This window comes from Paramisgurnus dabryanus, chromosome 7 (genome assembly GCF_030506205.2).
Source record: "Paramisgurnus dabryanus chromosome 7, PD_genome_1.1, whole genome shotgun sequence".
NCBI classification, from domain to species: Eukaryota; Metazoa; Chordata; class Actinopteri; order Cypriniformes; family Cobitidae; genus Paramisgurnus; species Paramisgurnus dabryanus.
Window position 1 is genome coordinate 21,026,530 of NC_133343.1, and position 15,072 is coordinate 21,041,601.

Below are 15,072 nucleotides of genomic sequence, written 5' to 3' on the forward strand. Positions count from 1 at the left end.
AAAACATAATTTCTTCTCGACTGAACAAAGAAAGACATCAACATTTTGGATGACATGGTGGTGAGTAAATTGACTAATCCTTTAAATGTAAAACATAAATTGTGAACACTAAACTAGCAAAACAAATATATTTATTTTACATCCATATACATTATTTGTGACTTCATAAGAAAGAAATCTCAAAGTTACTGCTGCATTTACAGACTTGGTATGATGCTTTCTACGCAGCTGTAGGTCCACTCCTGTTGATCGGTTATCGGCATGACATGTTGACACACCTGAACAGAGAGCAGAACAGGATATTTAGCCAATTTTACAATGAGAGAGACATATTGGTTTCTTTCAGATTTCAAATAAACAATGCACCACATAATCTTGCAATAAGAAACTGGATTGTTTCCTTATTTTGCTAAATTAAATTAAATTAAATTCAGGCATTTAGCGCAAAACCAGACACTGTTATGGAACGTAAATGGCTCACCATTTTAGTCCTGCCAGGAACCTCCACAGCGAATACACTCATGCCCCTGCTGCTCACACAGTTCTTACTCTGCTCGTTGTTTATGTGCACGGTCACTTTCTGATTGGACTGTGAGAGAGAATAATGGATTTATGGAAAACAGAAAAAAAAATCTGTAAAACGAAAACTTAGCTGTGTACTGTATTATCTAAATAAACAGTGTGTGTTATAGAAAAATAACATTATATTTCATGCAAGTCATTTTAAAAGGTTGGCCATGTTCCTCTTGGCAGATCCAATGCACTTTCAGTCGAGTTTGTCTTGGTAATGGCTGCACAAAACATTGAAATTCTACTCATGGCCAGTGTTCCTTTATATAAACAATTACAAACAACTAGAGCAGTTACTTATAGTCAGTGAATGTTACATGTACAAGAAATGCAATTCTTTATTTATTAATTATTAAAATTGTTATTTTTTGATACTGAAAAATAGTTTGGCAATCCAAAGTTTCCACATTACTAACAAAAAATTCCTCGTGAATGTAAAAATGTCAGAAAATTGCAATGTGTAAAATAAAATGTAGTGTATGACTGTGTTCACAGTGAGCACATACTGGCAATGTGTATAGGCCCACAACACCCAAAGATTGAAAGTTTAAAATGAGGAGTCATTTTGGGTAAATAAAATTGGCTTAACTTTGCAAACAAATAACCCCAAAACGACATATATACCTTATTAGCTATGACCGATGAAATTCTGCTCTCTCCTTTGTACGTATAAACCAAGACGCTGTCATGGCCCTTTAGAGATTTGGCCTCTGCTTTAGAAGTGATAGATCTCTGTACAGCTGAATTCAACATTTTAATCCCAGAATCCAGATGAACTGGCTGTAGAGTTGCTTTGGCATCTTCACAGTAGACTTCAATGACAAATGGGCAGGCCTTGTTGGAGAAAAGATATACATGTGTAGATTTAGAAGAATACAGGCTTCAGGTTAAAGGAAAACACCACTGTTTTTCAATATTTTACTATGTTCTTACCTCAACTTAGACGACTTAATACATACCTATTTTTATTCAATGCATGAACTTAATCTTTGTACAGCGGGTCTGAATGTGTTAGCATTTAGCCTAGCCCCATTCAATCCTTAGGATCCAAACAGGGATGAAGTTAGAAGCCACCAAACACTTCCATGTTCCCTATTGAAAGACTGTTACATGAGTAGTTTCACGAGTAAGTATGGTGGCACAAAATAAAACGTGGTGATTTTTTAAGCGGATAAAAAATTAGAACTATATTGTATGGTGGAAGAGCACTTAGTTTGCAGCACTTCGACCTCGGGGCAGTGATATTAAGTAAAGTTTGAGCAAGATGGGGAGTAGTCAGGAGTGATGATGTTACTGCACGCCGAGGTTGAAGTACTGCAAACTAAGTGCTCTTCCGCCATACAATATAGTTCTCATTTTTTATCCCCGTACAAAATCTTACTTGTGTAACTACTCATCTTTAAATAGGAAAAACATGGAAGTGTTTGGTGGCTTCTAAATTCATCCCTGTTTGGATTCTAAGCAATAAATTGGGACTAGGCTAAATGCTAACACATTCAGATGCGCTGTACAAAGATTAAGTGCACGCATTGAAAAAAGATAGGGATGTATTAATTCGTCTAAGTTGAGGTAAGAACATAGTAAAATGTTGAAAAACGGTGGTGTTTTCCTTTAAAATACTGTGATTGCAAATACACAAAAACAAAAAAATTAAACAGTCACACTGTACCTCCACCATTTCTAAGCTGCCGTCATAACCCATGGCCTCCAGGGTGAGCCACAAATCCCTGGGATCACCCTCACGATCATGTGCTTCCATCAGATTGAGCTCCAAGAAGCCTTGTCTTGTTAACTCATTTTTCTTTGTATCAAAGTTCTCTATAGGAAAACACACATTTGCAATGGTTTAATGTATGAGTTTTCTAATGTACAAGCAAGTTCTGGGCAAAAGGCACAACTAGAATTATGAGAAAATCACTTTTAAGATTTGACAAACTATCCTGTTTGTTTTTTAACATGTAAGTGTGAACCATATGTGAAAGACACCTTTGCAGATGGCCCAGGCCTCCTCATCACATTTCTCTCCACTGGTCCTCTGCTCAAAGAAGTTATACTCTGAAAGACTCAACAGACCATTTCCATCCAAATCTATCACATCAAAGATGTCAGACAATGCCACCCTGTGGAATAAAAGAATATAGCATCTTTGAACATGTGACCCTGAACCACAAAACCAGTCATAAGGGTCATCATCTGAAAGCTGAAGACATAAGCATTGATATATATGGTATGTTAGGATATGACAATATTTGGCTGAGATACTATGTGAAAATCCGAGGGTGCAAAAATCTAAATATTGAGAAAATCACCTTTAAAGTTGTCCAACGAAGTCCTAAGCACATATTATTAATCATAAAAAAAAATAACAGTAGGAAATATACAAAATATCTTCCTGGAACATGATCTTTACTTAATATCCTAATGATTTTTTGCATAAAAATTATAATTTTAATTTAAAACGAAAACTTAGCTCTGTAGGGCAGGGATCTTAAAAGTTTTTTGGGGGTGGGGACCCCTTAGATGAGAGATGTCAAATGCATCTCTATTTACTGTATAGCCCTAAATAACACTATATGTGTGAACTTTTTTCTTACATTATTTTTAGCCAATGTAAAAAGTAAAAGACTAACTTGAACTCTTTGGTTAGTTCCAGCTCTCCAGACAGGGTACGTTTGACTAGCTGAGCGGTTTTATTGGTGGTCTTCCTTGTCCTCTTCATTAGTCTGCAGCCAGTGGTAAATGGCAGGAGGAGATATGAGCCGGCATTGAGCTCTCCCCGCCACACAAACCTCTGTCCATCAATCACAAATCACATGCATTAGACTTATACAATTATTAACTGTACAATTAAGTATTTTGATTATGATACCAATGAAGCAATATTTCATGCTTCAGTATATGTCAAACAGCTTTAACAGCAAGTTTTTATGACATTGCCCTTTTCTATCTGTACACTCAGGTGTCTCTCTCAGACACATCATGTGAATATTACTTTAGAAATAAGTTTAATTATGTGCAATATGTATTTTGCCCTGTTCCTGTCAATGTGTTTGTGTGAAATAAATGAGGAGTTCTGACATGTGTGTCCGACATGTTTTCTTGTAAATGAGCAATTTTTATCATGTTCTTATGTTTAGGTTCAGTAATTTCATTTAATGGCAATGAAACGGCTATAAGTCAGTAATAGTTATATGTCATTTTAGTCATTCCATTGGTATTTGACTGTCTTTCGCTGCAAAACCCTCTAAGTGCATGTTTTTTTGCATAAACTTCCATTTCTAAAAATAAATCTACTTCTTTGGACAAGGCATAGTAAACAGTTGCAAGATCACTAAAGATGCAACCAGAAACATTGCAAATAATGAAAGTCAGAGTGTAATATATTATATATATATATAAATGAACCACACATTAGTGTGACTGCCATATTCTGGTATAGTTGGGATGGATCACTTCTATTTATTAACACTTAAATGATATATTAAGTGTTTAAATCTAAATGTACTTTAAATAACGTCAACGTATTTCTGAAAACAGAATGTCAACATTTCTTAAAGTATGCTAGCAGTATGCTAGCTGGTGCCACTTACTTCCAGTCTTTGTGCTAAGCTATGCTAGCGATGGGTGGGTCAGACAAAGTTACAGCATGGAGATGAAAAGGGTATGTATGGACTTAATAACTCTGGGGGATACGGTGAATAAGATAAAGTCCCAAAAAGTCGGTGTGTTCCTTTAAATGAAAGCATACAGTAATATACAAAAAAATTGCAGAAGTGTTTGGCCCTTACTGACCTCCTTATCTCTCAATTCAGTAAAGCAAACTAGGGTTGAATCTTCTTTGGTCTCATTCCCCGTCACCACATACAGAGCTGTGTCCACACACATCCATGGGGAAAGCTTCTCTGATGAGGCACACACAGTTCATAACTTATATTTACAAAAAACACAAATCTGTTAATTAAGTTAATTCCATTAAATCAATAGCGCATAAGCGATCACTATAAATCTACGTACAATGTACTTACCAGGAATCTGGCTGAGGTTAAGGGGCTGTATGGTCAGGTGGACAGTAGTTGTCTTTGGGATATACAAGCGATACTGGAGGGAAACTATCGTTCCATCTTCTTCCAAATAAAAACAGCCTTTCATAAGTGTATGATGCCAATTCTGGTGAAATAAGTAGCACAACACTGATGTTGCATGTAATGTACATACACATTTGTAATAATTTGAGCAAAAATCTTTTGGGATGAAGTGGAAGATACCAAATGCAACCACATGGTGACACTATAGTAAAAGCTTTGCTTAAACAAAAGTACATTCAAAGATGTTAGGTCTTAAATATACGGGGGGGGGGGTCAATAAGATTTATTTGGTAATTATCTACTATAAAAATAACTGATACATTTATGACAAGTGTCACTTTATTCTAAAAACCTATTTAGTTTAAATACATTTTCAGTATTTTTTTATAATAAATAATATTTTTGGTTTGATATCTTTTGTTTGATATCTGATCTTATAAGTTTGAGGCAACTGTTAAAAATGATAAAAAAATTCAAAATAAAATACTTTGGCAATATTTTATGTTCGAAACCTATAAAAAATTCACAAATATCAGTAGTTGTTGGGATGTTAGGATAATTGACAAACTTATGTCCAGCCATTTGGATGTTCTTAAATTTAAAGGTACAACCAAAATCATGGGCCTTTTATTAAGACGTTTACAAACATAAACAGTAAACATGATATCACATCATCCAGCGAATCCCAGGTGGTCTTTATAGTTGAATGAAAAGTTTGTAGATTTCTATTACAAAATAGCTAATTTAATGTAATGGGTAGGCTGGTACACTTTCTGTGTCAGGTGGTACAACCAATGTAAAACTAGAAAAAAAATGCTATCTTCAAACACATTTTAATTGTATTTAAAAAGTATATTTATAAATTTGATGTCAAAGACAAAAGCTTTACCAGCATCCAAGTACCGTAGAAGTCTGTTTAATGTAAATTAATTGCAGCAGAGGTCATTTGGCAAAACCAGAAAGTCAAAAGGTGCAACTGAATGTGTCTAAAAAATAAAAAAAACATTAAGCTAAATAATTTTAATAAGCTAACAATTTATCTTATCATTTTAGTTGTAATAAACTGAAGGTTGTATATTATTATTTTATACTTAAAAAAAGATTGTTCTTTTTAATTTATTGTTTTAAATTTTTTTTGGAAGGTTGTTGTATACTTTTATTTCAGGATTATAATTTTAAATGTCACTATCAAATTAACAAACAACCAGCATGACACAGGTAGCGCATTAAAAAAAGGAAAATGATTGGTTGTACCACTACCACCTGACATTTTTTGAATGGGGATATCAAAAATATTGCGGGAAAAAACTTTAAAATGTACTGAAATGAACTTCTTAAACATATAAGACTCAAAAATATGCATTACAGCCATTTTTTAAAGATTTGCAGTCTCCCATCGTCTTTAAGATCAGTTTAGCCTCTAGCCAGACCATTAAACAAACAAATGCCGGACGTAAAGTTCGGGCCAGGAATGTAACCATGTTAACATGAGTGCGTTCAATGAAACCGTCTATAGTATAATGATAATATCAAGGATGCAATATAAATAAACAACACTAAAATATATATCAAACACACTATCAATGTAAATTAAAAAGGAGGGCTGAGAAAGCCTATAAATTCTTGTTTAAATCGAATCTTTTTGTTCTTTTAACTGCTGTTGTTCGGGTCCAGCTAAAATGCTACAGCAAATATACTCTCAATCATCAAGTAATCAAAAAATCAGAGTCCAACAGCCTCTTTTCAGAGCCAACAGAGAGTAGTTTTCAGAAATAAACCTTGTCCTGAGGTGCCACAGAGGCCTTTTAATGTTTAGAATTGGTTTATGCTTCTTTTCTAAGTGCTAAAAACATGCTCCTGAAATGACACTTCTTCAACAAAAGCAATTTCCTTCCAGAATTTATGCCGGGTTGTGAAACGTGTTAAGGATCAAATCATAACACTTGGGTGGTTTGTCCACCCCGAATCAAAATGAAGAAAAGCGCCCGAGGCAAGTGTCTGCTTTAAAAGACCCTGATGTAGTGTCCCAAGGAGATGGGTCACTCGGCTGGACTAATACACTGCCCTGTCACCTCCCAGAAACCTCTGTAATTTAAAGACCAGTGCACATACCGCGAGCCACCATAAAAACACACAACCCGGCCCTTTCCAATTCCTACACCAATTATCAAGGTCCTGGCTCAGGTAATACAACAAGCTGGAACTGAGACGATAGAACTTTCTTTACCCGAGAGCATCTCGTTTTTTTCCATTCTCTTTGCTTTGACGAGTTTGGTCATTATTTTTCTGTGCTAAAGCAAACCAGCTGAAGTTAAAGTCAAAAAGAGTGCAAACAAAGGGAAAGAGATCAATATCCAAGCTACACTCACATCGACCAGGTGATAATTTGCCACCAAAAGGCTTCGATACAACAAAAACACTGCGAATGTATAGCTGCCCGTGAGGCAACTGAGTTTAGACAAAGTTTACGTTGTGGCCAACATGGAAATCGCTTGATATGACGAAGTGAGTAAATTGAAGTATTACTGAATTTATTCCTGAATTACTTTACTGTACTAAACCTTCACTAAAGCAATAAGCCATGAAAAGGGCATTGTGTGACAATTATTTTTACCACAGTAAACTTTCCTAAAGGGTTTTTCTTAGGCACAGTCATATCACAAAGCACTTCACTGTTCAATTAACATTTACATTTATTATATCCTTTTACAGCAGGTACCTGCAGAGATTTGGGATCTCCAAGTCTGCTTGTCTTGCTACTGCCAGTGCCCATAGTGATGCTTGTGGATAGAGATGACCTGCGACTGCGAGCTGAAGAAGGTCTGGACGAAGAGCGACTTTCTGACACAAACATGAAACAGAAAGGTAGGCTAAAAGCAGTGCAGTATGGGTTTTATTTAGAAGAGCAAGTCATAACGCACTCATACAGTAAAAAAACAACATTTATATGAAAATATTCTGTTTCCTCATTTTAAACAAGCAATAGGATGTAGGGCTGTATAACGATTAATCGCAACTAATCGATTGCAGAATAAAAGTTTTTGTTTAAATCATATTTTTGTGTTTACTCTATAATAATTATGCATAAATAAATACACAGACATACATTTATAGTTTTAAGAAAAATGTATTTGTATATTAAGTTTTTAGTTGGGGGCCACTGTGCTCCTAGTGAAAAAAGTTAGTCTGGAGCCCTGTATATAAATAAATAAATAAATACATAAAAATTTTTTGACCTTTTTGTGATGTGACTGAATATATGAAATATATTTATTTATTTATATACAGGGCTCCAGACTTACTTTTTTCACTCGGAGCACAGTGGCCCCCAACTAAAAATTTTAGGGGCGCAACCAGAAAATTTAGGGGCACACATCGTAAATATATATATATATATATATATATATATATATATATATATATATATATATATATATATATATATATATATATATATATATATATATATATATATATAAATATACACATGTACATATTTCTTAAATACATACATGCATGTGTGTGCATTTATATATACATAATTATTATACACAGTAAACACATATATGATGTTAACAAAAACTTTTATTTTGCAATCGATTAGTTGCGATTATACAGGGTTATACAGCCCTAATACGATGAGTACTAATGTATGTTGGGCCCTAAAACAAACACATTGAAATATCTTTAGGTCGCTGCTAGGAAAACACAGATCAATGCACTTTCGAGTAAAGATTTTTGTTGGATATTTGTTTTCTTTTATAGTCATAAATCATATATCATAGAGTAAGCAGTACAGGGATAAAATGGGATCAGAAAATAACACAGGGTGGACTCGAACCTTGGTCCCTTTGAACCCAAAGCTCTTATGCAATGCATCATAAGCATTTTGTACCACACTTGGCCACAGCTCTGATAAAGTTCAGGTGTGCAATATAATGTTTAATGTTGAGTTCATCTTCCATTGAATTTGCAGTGCATCATCACTAGACCTGTACCTACTCATAACAATGACAACTATGATTACCTTAATCAAAAGGTTTCTCAAACCCCGCCCCACAAAAAGCCTCTGTTGAGTTTATATTATGATGTATGGCACAAATCCAAATGAGTCCATTTGTTACCACACATGGAGGGAGATCAATAGCTAAACCATTAGCTGCTATTTAATAGCCTGCAGTGTGAAAAATAAAAACAGAATAGGGTGTGTTTGTTTTTGTGTGTGATACTTTGGAAACCAGATGGATACATGTGGTCATAATTTCTGACCAAATTTTTTTTAACCTATCATACCTTTCCTCTGTGTGATGTCCGGCTGTGTTCTGTGCTGTATTTCTGGGGCTGGTTGGGACTCTAAGCTCTGTGGAGAGCTGTCCATCTGGCTGCCAAAGTTCTGTCTCTTTAGTCGGGCATCAGTCTCAAGCTTTTCCAATGCTGCAGTCTGATTCTGCTCTACTGTAGACTCAAGAAGCCTGCAGAACTAAACAGCAGCATGCCTTGCAAAACTACCATGTTTAAATGAAATGGCTATTTCTGCACAATCCCTGAAAAACTTACCTCTGCATAGTCTAGCTTTCCGTCTTTGTTAACATCTGCTAGAGAAAAGATGTCATCCACTTCCTTAGGTGACATTTTTTCTCCCATCTGAATGACAAAAAACAAATTGCTTAATTGGTAAAGCACTGCGTTATCAGCACAGAGGTCCTTTGGATAAAAGCATATGCCACATGCACAGGGGTACAATCCCCAATGACTTGTTTGATGAGAGAATTAAACAGATTCATCACTTACTGAAGTAAGAACTTTGCTGAGCTCATCATGTGAGATGTATCCATCACGATTGATATCAAATTTCTTAAAAATTCTCATAAGCTGGTCTGACTCAGCTGGTTTTTCTTGCTTGAGTATCTCACAAAAGTCATCAAAAATCAGCTTCTTAGTTCCAGGGGGCCAATATTTGTCCAAAGCCTTTTGAGATGGATTTCTACCTGCTTGCTGAAGAACTAAGAAAAAAAACAGAAACTGACAAACTATTTGCACTGACAAATAACCAGGGGTGTGTGATACATATTAGTGGCAAAAAAGCAATGTCCAACTTTGAACAAGTGACACCTTCATTTCTTGTTCGAATATTTTATTGAAGATGCATTAAAATATTTGTATGCATGTTGTATTGTTTAGAGTATGAACTAAATTGTTATTACAAAATATTACTACAGAAGCACAAATTCCATAATGTGCTGTGGATTTTGCCCAACGAATACCTTAAAATAGACATTTTACAAGACTTTTTTAAGATGTCAAATAAAACTTTGGTGTCCCCAGAGTATATATTTAAAGTTTTAGCTCAAAATACCATACAAATAATTTATTATAGCATGTTAAAATTGCCATTTTGTAGGTGTGAGCAAAAATTTGCCATTTTGGGTGTGTCCTTTTAAATGCAAATGAGCTGATCTCTGCACTAAATAGCAGTGTCATGGTTGGATAGTGCAAATTAAGGGGCGTAGTTATTCCCTTTCAATCTTGCAGAGAATGGTTTACTATACTGGGTTGTTCTTTTACACATTTTCTAGGTTGATATAAGCACTGGGACCCAAGTATAGCACTTACACAAAGTCTTTTTTTCAAGATTTTCATGATATGTCCCCTTTCATGTTGTCTATTTTGTACCATATGGCTCATATTTTTCTGGTTTATTTTTTTTACCTGGGACACTATTGCATGTGAGCATTCCTAATAATATTTTCATTATGTTTCTAATTGTAAGTCACTTACATTATTATGGCTCTCAGAATACTCGTTTGGTCACTTGTTCTTGCACAATAACAACCGCTGAATAACCTATTTAATATATAACTCCGTTGTTTCTTTTCCAATGCCAGAATTAAATGACTTACAAATAAGCTCATCAAATAATTGAAAGCATTATAAGTACAATTTACTCGCGTGCCAAGTAAACTCTTCAGAGTTTATATTTGATATGATGCCAGTCACTAGTGAGTAGCATTCAAAAATATGAATTATGAACATTCAGGTGAATTGGTTGTATGGGATAGATTATGCTCACCTGTGCACAGCTGCTCTTTTGAAGTCATGTTTACCAAACTGGATCTAAACACAGAAAGATAAGCAGCCCTGCATGTCATGTAAAAGCTTTCTTCCTCCGAGCGCTGCATTTTGAATAGATAGCCAACAGTATTCTCACTGCATGTTTTAAACGAGTTTGTGTTGTGTTGTGAGACAGCTAGAGATCCGTTTTATATTTTATGGTTTGTGATGTTGCTCACTAATGTCGTGCATCGCGTCTGATTGCCATGACTGCTGTGTCCAAACAAACCCTGTTCAACGGTGCACAGTTCAAATGAAACAGCAGGAAACAACTGCTTTAAGTCAGGGTACTACGAATGTATTTATTTATTTCCAGTTCTGTGTTAGCAAGTGTGATATAAAGCGGCGATCGTACATTAACATTATTTTCACCTATGCAGCATGAAACAATTATGGCAGAATAGAGTTAAAACACTCTACCACAGCGTGAATGATAAGTGTTTCTAGTGGGACTTAAATTACTGCCGCACCGCGCCAAACTACAAATGGGATACGCGGCGCCAGTGTCTGTCTGAACATCAAACTTACAACAAAAGAAACAATTAAAATGCCGTAAGTGTATCTATATAATTGACTATTGGTCGATATTTGATAAGAAATGCATCGCATAATGATGTAACTTGACGTTAGTGTGGTTAACTAATAGCGACAAGAAAGTGTCATTGAAGTGTAACTAGTGTCAATGTTTATCAGACAGTTGGTACACAGTCTACACAAATCTGATCTTATACTAATAACACGGTGGTCATTAGTAACGACGTTTGTGCAGTAAAAAAAAATTGAACTTCCCATACCGGGAGTCGAACCCGGGCCGCCTGGGTGAAAACCAGGAATCCTAACCGCTAGACCATATGGGATGTCACGTGTAGCATTGCTCAACCCGCTCACTTTAACGATGTATATATTTGGTTATGGTTTGACTTGTGTATTTGTAATTCAATGATGTATGCAGTGGTTCATCTGTAGTAGAGTGAGGTGTTTTGGCAGTGTTTCCATTCCCTCACAAAACAACAAAAGAGACGCGCGCACAAACAGCGTAGCATTTTATTAGTAAGTTAGTACGCAGTAGTTGAAAACAGATTTAGTTTCCCGCGTTGACTCATCCGAGCTTGTCTTTCACAAGTTTTGAGAGAAATTATGAAGAATCGGGAATAAAGAGCCGCTGCAGAAATCTGCTTAACGTTACATTTTTGTGTGCTAACTATGCACATATTCTAACAGTGGTTCTCAAACATTTTCAGCGTGCGGCCCCCCTTGTGTAACCTACAGTGCATTCCTTCGCGGCCCCCCAAAGAAAATTTATGACAATTTTGTTCCAAAACATTACATTATACAAAACATTTTAAAGTATACAAAGTAGTGCTGTTGGTTAGTTTTTTTTTAGGTTTAATTACACAGAATTTATGAAAAATTAATGTATTTTATAAAATGTCATAAAACTGGGGCCCCCTTGGCACCAACCGACCCCCAGTTTGAGAACCACTAGCATTAGTGTCATCCACACACATTTCTAAACCCAAAACGTTTACATAACAGTTATGCCATGACTTGTTTTCGATGTATGCATCATTTTATAATTTATATAATTTATTGTCATATGCCATGACTTGTTTTCGATGTATGCATCATTTTATAATTTATTGTCAGAATTCATTTTTTTATTGATTAAACAAAACAATTCTGGAACCTATTAATTACCTGATACCAACGTACATGTAACAGTAACTGTGTAGGCTACGGTGAATCAGTTACTTTTGGGCGTGTATGATAAAGTTCATTCTCATGTCAAACTCTTATTTTCCCTTACAGTGTGAAGAGATCCCTTCAGTTACAAGACAAAGAAAATGTAAGTTTACTTTAATTCAGATTTTTCTGATTCAGAAATGTGATTTAGTGTTTCATTCACTTTAAAAGAATGATGTTTTATGAAAGCAGATGCCTCAGTTAGGTAAGGTTTGGTTATTAAAACAATCATATAAAGTAGAGGCATAAACAACAATAAAAAAATATATATATTTAGCATTTAACTATTGTGATTATTCTGACTATATTCTTATCAATGAAACTGTACACACTTATTTTATATTGATCTATTTTAGAGTCCAACTAAGAGACATTCCCCAGTTAGAAATTATTCCCCCATGACTGGAACCCGGTTGATGAGTCCTGCACCAAAATCAGCAGGTAGTGAAATCCAGAATCTATGTGCAGCTATTGTGTCATAAAAGCTATATTTTTGCCCTTCAGCAGTTTTCATTTTTTTATTTTTACTGTGAACAAAGTCATGTGTGTGTATACCTTTTTCTTTTTATAATCACTATAAACAAACCCCTGCTCATACTCTTGCCTTAATATCGTAAAGTAAGAGTCTATGGATCTTACATTTAGATCAGCTATCTGTGTAGCCATTAATAACATCTTTGCTCTTATATTTTATAAATCACTGACATTTAGTGTGTCATCAGCAGGTACTTCCAAAGCAGGTGGAAAGAAAACCAATACCCCTAAAACAAAAAAGCCTTTGACAGATCCAGAGAGGTAAGGATGCAGGCAAGCCTCTACACGTAAACATATTAACACAGTAACAAATCAAAAACATCCCAACGCGGCTGTAGTGCATACATCCCGATTCCCTAATGACTTAATTGTTTAACTATAAGCGCAGAAGTAGAAGAACATTTGAAGTCTTATTATTTTTAGGAGGTTACTAACATTGGTATAACTGAAGCAGTGGGACATAAGAAGAAATTTCTCCTCATTACTGGATATTTCCTTTGTCCCACTTGGCTGATAGCCATTATGACTGATCAGAATTTAATGACAGGACATGGAGGGAATTTCATCACCAGCCAAAAGCCTCGTTGATTTACACAGCACTAAAAATAGTTGGATAAGGAGAGTTTAAGAAAAGACCTATTTCCTTTGCAACGCATACTAACAGAGCTCCGTGCGATCCATCAAGACAAGCATTAGTTTTGAATTTTATAGTGCAGTCATTTAAGAGGAAGCTAGTTAAATATATATAAAAACATCAATAAAGAGAGCGGGCTTATGATTCATTTACGAAAGTATTCATTTGCGAAGTCAACGGATCTCGTGCAAAATGTAGAAGAGATCCTGAGCGTGATTGGGCGAAGGGGGTCGTGTAAGATTTTGCCAACTTTTGAATTTGTCTCCCAATATTTTTAAACATGTATTAAAAATGCATTAATATCTTATTCTTAGTCAGCTAGTGCTGCCCTGGAATATTGAATGTGAAGCAGGAAGTCTGTGTGAAGTCTTATATTCTGGCCGGATCTTTCAAAACTGTCATTTTACTGGATGTGCAATTTAATAATAATAATAATAATAATAATATTTTTTATACCGTCCTAGAATTGTCTTTCTCAGAACCAAGGTGAAAAGATCTCTCAAGGACATGATGAAATACAGGCACCAGCTAGAATCACTACTGGTATGTAAATGTAATATAGTATGGACACAGTGTTCTCAGTTTAACATGTAGTACTGTATGTACTGAAGTATTGTTTATGTACTGGCCAGACTGATCTTTATCTTTAAAGCTACTAACTAGACATATTATATATATATATATATATATATATATAATTATTATATAATTATTATATGATAATAATTATTATTATATATTTTATTTATATATATATTTAATATTTTATTATATATTTTTTATATATTATATTAGTATATGAGTGATTGACAGATTGATTTCTTAAAGAGATATTTCACCCAAAAATGAAAATTCTGCCATCATTTACTCACTCTCATGTTGTTACAAACCCACAAAAATGTATATGTTCTGATGTCCACAAAGGAAGATATTCTGAAAAATGTTTGTAACCAACCTGCTCGTGGACCCCATTCACTTACATAGTAGGAAAAAAGAGTACTCTGGAAGTAAATGGGGTCCACAAACGGCTTGGTTTCAAACATTTCTCAAAATATCTTCCTTTGTGTCCATCAGAACCAAGAAATTGATGTGGGTTTGTAACAACATGAGAGTGAGTAAATGATGTCAGAATTTTCATTTTTGGGTGAATTATCCCTTTAAAGCAGTGTTTCTCAAACTTTTTCAGCCCAAGGACCACTTCATCTTCCAATATTTTTCTGAGGACCACCTAACAGAATCCCACTCTAACACGCCCCCCAAAAAACAACAAAATAGGAAGGATAAGCTAAATTTAAGTTTAATATGCAACTGTTTTAAGTCAAAAACAAATTTTTTAAACACAAATGCAATGTTCAGAAATTATTATATGAATTTTATTTCATTTGAAAAAGTAAA

At 34.8% G+C, this 15,072-nt stretch overlaps 2 protein-coding genes and 1 non-coding gene across 5 annotated transcripts in view; 1 reads left to right on the plus strand and 2 right to left on the minus strand.

Moving 5' to 3' along the window:
• On the minus strand, positions 1 to 11,000 carry efcab7 (EF-hand calcium binding domain 7). Its single transcript, XM_065298211.2, has 13 exons — positions 10,726 to 11,000; positions 9,447 to 9,658; positions 9,213 to 9,299; positions 8,949 to 9,135; positions 7,375 to 7,496; positions 4,596 to 4,737; positions 4,363 to 4,472; positions 3,201 to 3,361; positions 2,557 to 2,690; positions 2,240 to 2,388; positions 1,195 to 1,404; positions 482 to 589; positions 1 to 278 (listed from the first exon to the last, which is right to left on the minus strand). The coding sequence occupies exons 1-13, from the start codon at positions 10,832 to 10,834 to the stop codon at positions 198 to 200; spliced, it is 1,812 nt and encodes a 603-aa protein (XP_065154283.1). The 5' UTR covers positions 10,835 to 11,000; the 3' UTR covers positions 1 to 197.
• Positions 7,387 to 15,072, plus strand: part of itgb3bp (integrin subunit beta 3 binding protein) — a 20,847-nt gene continuing 13,161 nt past the window's right edge. Inside the window, exons 1-5 of one of the 3 annotated variants that reach the window (XM_073815155.1) lie at positions 7,387 to 7,520; positions 12,576 to 12,612; positions 12,866 to 12,950; positions 13,232 to 13,304; positions 14,142 to 14,220. In XM_073815155.1, the coding sequence (XP_073671256.1) occupies positions 12,908 to 12,950; positions 13,232 to 13,304; positions 14,142 to 14,220 (195 nt within the window). In that variant the 5' untranslated portion in view covers positions 7,387 to 7,520; positions 12,576 to 12,612; positions 12,866 to 12,907. Of the gene's footprint in view, positions 7,521 to 11,239; positions 11,319 to 12,575; positions 12,613 to 12,865; positions 12,951 to 13,231; positions 13,305 to 14,141; positions 14,221 to 15,072 lie in introns of those variants that run through there. The other 2 variants (XM_073815153.1, XM_073815154.1) reach the window with 2 other exon arrangements.
• On the minus strand, positions 11,552 to 11,623 carry trnae-uuc (transfer RNA glutamic acid (anticodon UUC)). The gene has a single exon. It is a non-coding gene; the product is annotated as a tRNA-Glu (tRNA).

Coding starts and splice junctions, on each gene's coding strand:
- efcab7 (XM_065298211.2), bottom strand. CDS start 10,834: ATGCAGCGCTCGGAGGAAGAAAGCTTTTACATGACATGCAGGGCTGCT. Junction 7,497..8,948: donor GGACATCACACAGAGGAAAG/GTATGATAGGTT, acceptor TGTTTGTGTCAG/AAAGTCGCTCTTCGTCCAGA. Junction 2,389..2,556: donor GGCCTGGGCCATCTGCAAAG/GTGTCTTTCACA, acceptor GTTTTCCTATAG/AGAACTTTGATACAAAGAAA.